Here is a 6,328-nt window from a genome sequence, read left to right as displayed (position 1 = left end):
CTTCTTGGAAGCTAGCAGTGGGAAGGGCAACATAACTACACACAGGGAGAACAGCCGCATGCACAGTCCGTCATGCACAGGACCATGGACGCGTGGTGAGGAAATAACTGCCAATGTCAAATCTGGGGAAGGAAAAACTTCTCCTTCCCTGCCCCAGCAGCATCTCTTTTGGCTCTGCCTGGCCACATCTGTGTGCCAACAGCCTGCCCTGTCGTTCCAGTTGTCTCAAAACTACATGAAAAAGCTTTATCTCTACTACATAAAAACAGTGAGTGGTGGGCTGGTAGGGGTGGGGCTGAAGGTGGGTTTGCTTTGTGCATCGGGGCAGGGTGGTTGGGTTTTTTGTGTGTGTGGTTTTTTTTTTTCCTGTCACTGAAAAAATAAAACAGTCCGCTGTCCCGCAGAGGCTGCTTAGACTCTATCCCTCCTTCCCCCCACACCAGCTCACTCAACGTGGACCTCTGTTTCAGGCCTCTGCAAACACAGCTCCGTCGGGAGGAAGGCTCCCTGGCCAAGGGCCGTGGCGTAAGTTCTACTGTGCACATGGGTAAAACTGGGGGGCACAAACCCCCCTCCTCCAACATAGCCCCCTCTTTGGTGCTGAGGCATGGTATGGTAATCCTCCAAATTATCATACTGGGACACCACAGTCATAGTGCTTTGGCGTTTCCCAAGGGTTTGGTATGGGTAGAGGAGGGCTGAGTCCCTCTCCATGGTTTCGGGGTGCTGCATTCTGAGGCTGTGGCTGCGTTCGGGCTTGGGCGGTGGGGCCATGGGAGAGGCGGCGTGCTCTTCTTCTTTATAGCAGTCTCTGGAGTGTTTCTCCATGGATGCGGTCGGTCTGGCTCGAGCCCTCTCCAACTCTGGCCTGTCCTCTGCCAACCTCACCTCCTTGTGGTTCAGTCTCAGGGTCTCCTGGTTTGCCGGGATGTACTTGCTGCCCGTGTGCTGGTAACTGGTGGGCTCGGAGGGCTCTGGGCCACCTTTGGGCCTGTAGTCAGGATAAGGGGGCCCGTTTTTGGATTCGGAAGGCTGTCTATGGATCGCTTCCTGCTGTGAGTGCGTCCTGTGTTCGTTTGTGTTGCAGCCTGGCTCATGCAGCTTCCTGTTCCGGATGCTGCTCTGCTTCTGGGGAAGGGACGGCTTCTCCGACTGCCCGTTCCCGTAGGCCCCGTGGTAGTGGGCTCTGTCCAGCTCTGGCTCAGGGTGCGGCACGTAGTAACGTTCGTCCCCCTCAGGTGTAGCCGCTTTGGCCGGGTACCTCCCCTCCTTCCCTTCCGCCACGGTGAGGAGGCCGGTTTTCCCAGGATCTGACTTGCTGCGCAAGTGAATCACGTCCAGTCCTCCCAGTTCCTCCTGCAGCAGCGGAGCCACGTTATCGTACTGGGACATCACTGGCCCTTTCACCTTCTGGCGCGTGCGGCTCTCCCGGCGAATAGACTGCATGCGGTACTTCTCCATGTCCTCGAGGTCCCACGACATGTACATGTGCTTGATGTCTGGGGCAGGAGGCACGTCTCTGCTGATGAAGCTGTGCTCTTTGCCTGCCAGGTGGCTGATGAGGCCACCCCGAGGGTAGGCAGACAAGCTGGGATAGCGGTACAGGCCTTTGCTTTGCAGCCGGGCGGCGTACGATGCGAAGTCTCGGCTGGGCAGGGGGTGGAAAGGCCTGACCCGCACGGTGCTGTACGGGTCCAGGTCGTAAAAACTCCCATCAGCAGTGGTGTAATAAGAGGATCCGGAAGAGCTGGAATAAGGACTGTACCGGTAATGTACCCGCCCATTCTCAAAGTAGGGCTGCAGCTGAGTTACGTGGTAGTCGGAGTGGGGCTGATACGGCTTGTACTGATAGAGGGGCCGTGGGCAGTACACTGGCTCATCGTCCGGAGGTACCTCGGTCCGCGAAATGGGAACGGAGCGGATAGCAGAGGCAGCAGGGGTGGGGACGTGCAGCGACTGAACCCTTCGGATAGTGGGGTAGGGTGGAGCGTCCTCGGCGTAGCTGGTGTTACGCAGGCCCGTTGGGCTGATGGAGGACACAAATTCTGTCCGGCTGCGAGGCTTGGAGTGGAGAGCTGAGGTGCTCTTCCCTTGGTTGGTGTAGGTGTTGTAGCGAGTGCCTGCAGAAGTGGGCGTCTCTGACCGAGGAGGGTAGGCTTGGTGCTGGTCAGGCTTGCTGTGGTAGGAGATGTGAGGAGGAACGCTCTCGGGCCTGTACTGATGGATGGAAGCCGGCTTGTGGTGCAGGTAACTGTCTGGCCCGGTGGCCTCAGGGATGCTCTCTGGTTTGGGGTGTGGCACATACACGGACTGCAGGGAAGCGTGCTTGGGGGGTGGAGGTGGTGGCGGTGGCAGCAGGGCCTCCTCCACAGAGGAGGCCAGCATGGAGGAGGACAGGAAGGTGTGATAATTGGAGTTGTTGATGGCATCCGTATTGTTCGAGTGCATGGCGGCAGCAATTTTGCTCTCCAGCGTTCTCACAGGTGGGATGGGGGGTGTAAAGCTGTAGGAGGAGTGAGTAGGGACAGACTCGGACCGCAGGTGCAGTGGGGGAGCCCTCGTAGTCTCCCGGGGCTTTTCCAAATGGCTCTGGTGGCCCGTGGGCACGGAAGAAGAACAGCGGGTGGTAGAACTGCTTTCTGGGACAAAACCAGGAGCAGGCTCAGGTGGCTTTTCAGGTGCAGTTGTGCCCCATACCTATAGGGAAGAAACCAGTAGAAGTTAGAGGCAAGAATCTTCCCCCCCGCCCCGCCCCTGCAGTTCAAATCTCAGAGATGCTCATATGCATTAGTTCAATGGAAGTTTTTCTGTGCCTGGTTTCTGGTTGCTGTGGAGGGTCAGCGCTGCTGGCTGTAGAAGAGGAGATGTGCAGGTTCCCTTTGGCAGCAAGGGCAGCGTGGTGCCTCTAGGGGGTTTCAGGACCTGTCACAAATGGCAGCCGAGGGGCTTGTGCGGGCTCTCTCTGCAAACATCAAACTGGAGAGCGGGCTGGAGGTGGCTGTCTCTTTATAGCAACAGGTTAAAACTTTTACACAGTGGCCCATGCTGTTTTGTTAGGTGGTCTCCTTATAAATCTACTTATCTTAATGAATATGCACCTGGATTTAAACTCCTCACGCCCTGCTGAGCAGATCAGGTAGTGTAAATCCCTTCCCTAAATGTGGCTGCAGTGCTTAAGGCAGGCTGCAGGCGTGCCTGTTTCACGGGCAGCAGGCAGTTTGCATTTCTGAGTGAACACTTCCATGTTTAACTCATAGCAGGACTCTGACCTGCTTTATGGAAGAGGGTATTGTCAGCCTCGGTGAAGAGAGGATGCAAAAATTCTTACCTGTTTCTGAGCTCTTCTAAACGAGCATTCCCTGTACCAGTCACCCCAGCGGATGCTTTTTTCCCCTTTTCCTTAAAACCAAGAAAAACCAGTGTATGGGAATGTTGTTCCCTTGTGTTCACTTAGGAAATTCTGCGCTGCTTTCCTGCCAGGCCGTGCCTGTCATTTCCAGTAACCTGTGAATCCCCTGCCTCGTGCCATTTGGGTTGGGAGCAACTCTCCCAGAGCTCGGCCTCCTATGATTACAGATTAAGCCGCGCACGGATGCTGCGCTCGCAAATTCGTGCAAGGCTAGGGGGGGTGCGTCCACGTACCTGACTGGAACTACTCGACGCTTTTGCAGAGGCCGCTGGCACTTGTCCCATTGCTGACTGGTGATCCTGCCTCTGTGACGGGGCCTGCTGGCTGGTCGGGAGCGTGCGCTGCGCAGCCGTAACGGTGACGTCCGCCTGAGTTGCGGCTGGACCTGTGGGCCCGCGGTTAGGCTCAGTCGCCGTTGTCTGGATGGTTGTTAGATACGGCACGGAAGCCGGGGTGCTTTTCTCCCCGGCAGTTACGACAGGAGGAGACTGAAGTTTGTCATCAGCGGTGCAGATAGGAACGTGGTGCTTGTCGCCAGACATGCATGCACGGAGGTGGGGCTTATCTACAGACACGTCTGTTGGGGGTGGTTCCCAGTCAGGCAGTGCACCCGGAGTACGGTGCTGTGTGTGCTCCCAGTCCCCAGCACGGGAGGGGAAGTGCTCTTTGTCCCCCGCTTTACCAGGATGGAAGCTGGACTGCTCCTGCTCTGCATCTCTGCTACTAGGCACGTCCCCAGGCATGCCAGTGTGGAGAGGTGGGGGGTCCCAGGTTCCAGGGGCACCTGGCGGGTGGTTCTGCTCCCCGGCTGTGCTGCTAACTTGGAAATCCTGCTCTACTGGTGCACCAGTCTGGAAGTGAAGGCGGTTCTCGGGCAGACTGGTATAGAGGTGGAGCTTGTCTGGAGCACCAGCAGAGAGATGGAGCTTTTCTAGAGCTGTGCCAGCTTCAGCCTCTCCGTAATTGGTGCTTTCTGAATGAGCATCTCCTGGCCTTTTCTGAGACTGAGCGGACGCTTGCTGTGCGGACTCGGCTAACGCTAGGGCTAGCATGCGCGCTGCGTTTTTCGGAGGAGGAGGAGGGATAAGAGACACAGAACTGACGGGAACAGGATCCTGGGGGGAGTCGAGGGCAACTGCTCCTAATGGGGGGAAAATCGAGAGAGAGAGTGATTTTATGTTACCCAGTAAGGTGAGTGATCTAACCTTAATGACCATTATAAAAAAATAGATGCTTTCCACACTTTCACAGTGGCAATTCCTTCTGATGTGAAACACTGTATCTTCTGTCTCACCTGCAAATGCTGCTCGATAGCACAGCAGATCATCACAAAAAGGAAAAAACACAAGAGATTGTCTAAAGGCTCCTCTTGCATTTCTAGAGAGGTAGGAAGTAGGTAGCAGAGAATGAGATACCCTTACACAATTTTGATCATAAGGTTTTAGGCGAAAAGGTCCCTTCTTCAAGCGTTGGCAGGTTTTTAATTAAAAAAAGAAAGTCTTAGATGGTCTATTGGCTGAAATGATTTAGAAGGACATGCCATAGATTTTTCACATATGACAGGATGGGGAGAAAAAAAGTGGAATACAAAGTATTATGGAAAATTATCTGAGATTTGTGTGATGTAGGGAGAAGGCAGAGGTTAAGACCTTACTGATCTGCACAGCCCTGCAAGACACTTGTGATCAGAACTGACGGGCAATCCCCTCTCCTAAAAGGCACGCAGGGGAGGATGTATTTGAGAGCAGGTCCCCTTTGGAACTTAAAGAAAGAATGGAGGAAAAAGCACTGTACCTGGCTGTGTGTGTCCAGTGGGTACAGTCTTATTCTGACTGCTTGACACTGGTCTCTCCCCTTCTTCTGGCAACTCTGGTTTGCCAGCAGCCACTAGCTGGGCATGCTGTAGCTCTTGGTGGGCTCCTTCCCCTGCCCCTGTTTCACTGTTTTTCAGGGGCAAGGACATCTGGGTTGGGGACCTGTTTGTGATATCAGTGATGCCAATCCCTTTGCTCCAGCTGGACGCAGAGGAGTTTCTGGATGTGATGGGCCCTCCTCCAATCGCTTCTGGCATGCGGCTGGGCAGTGCGAAGGAGACGGGTTCTGATGTAGTCAGCGGCGGCGATTTGATGGGCTTTCGCCCCATCTTGGGTGAGAAGGCAGGGGGTTTGCAGGCCTTCTCGTCGGTCGGGCTCAGGTCCAGAGTAAAGAAGGGACTCATCTTCTCTTGGAAAGGGGAGACTGGCTCAGAGCTCGTGGCACTGCCTGGTGTCTGGGACTGGCTGCCCGATTCTAAATCCTTCTTTAGTAGGCTTGGCTTCTCCTTATTTATGCCAACTGACTCCAGCAGGGAGGTACTGCTCTCCAGGCACTCTGACTCTGCCTGGGGCGGGCTGCACTGAAAAGACATTGGGTCAAAATCCAGGCTAGCGACTCCGATATCCGGTGGGCTCAGGTCAACGTCTTCAGCAGATCGAGGAGAAATCAGGGCAGGAACGTGGATAAGCCCCTCGTCCCCATCGCTGTCGTTGTCGTGGGGAAGGTTGTCGTAAGAATTGCAGCGATTCATGTTTCCTAAGAGCTCTCCGTTGAAGGAAGCAGACAGTGCATCACTACTGGACCTGGGTCTTCTGGGTCGAAACAGTTTAGATTCACCTAGGAACGAGTAGATATGTATGGATTAGTGTCAAAATCTTACTGTCCAAGAGGTGATGGTTCAGGGCTGTTTTTAAAGTAGTCTTAAGGCAGCGTGCAAGATGCTCACCTGGTGAACTCTAAACGCAAAAGTAATGCACTTAGCAGTAACCGTTAATTATGTTTGCTCAAACTCTTCTACAGCAGTTGTCAGGTCCCATCTAGTCTGAAACTAAACTGTGTGCAAAAGCAGAACTAGTTTAAGTGTGTTGTAGACCCAAGGCTTTC

The 6,328-nt window shown here is 54.4% G+C and overlaps 1 protein-coding gene across 1 annotated transcript in view; it reads right to left on the bottom strand.

Annotated features, from left to right (window-relative positions):
* Nucleotides 1-444: 444 nt before the first annotated feature.
* The window catches only part of ARHGAP32 (Rho GTPase activating protein 32), a gene marked incomplete at its 3' end in the record, with an annotated part of 155,786 nt that continues 149,902 nt past the window's right edge, over nt 445-6,328 (bottom strand). The window contains exons 22-24 of the mRNA XM_082009980.1: nt 5,204-6,061; nt 3,643-4,550; nt 445-2,697 (exon numbers count right to left, since the gene is read on the bottom strand). Of these exons, the coding sequence (XP_081866106.1) occupies nt 445-2,697; nt 3,643-4,550; nt 5,204-6,061 (4,019 nt within the window). The remainder of the gene's footprint in view (nt 2,698-3,642; nt 4,551-5,203; nt 6,062-6,328) is intronic.

Source organism: Phaethon aethereus (assembly GCF_964289735.1).
Source record: "Phaethon aethereus genome assembly, chromosome: 23".
NCBI classification, from domain to species: domain Eukaryota; kingdom Metazoa; phylum Chordata; class Aves; order Phaethontiformes; family Phaethontidae; genus Phaethon; species Phaethon aethereus.
Note: the sequence above shows the minus strand (reverse complement) of the source record. Positions and strands in the feature narration are given on the sequence as shown.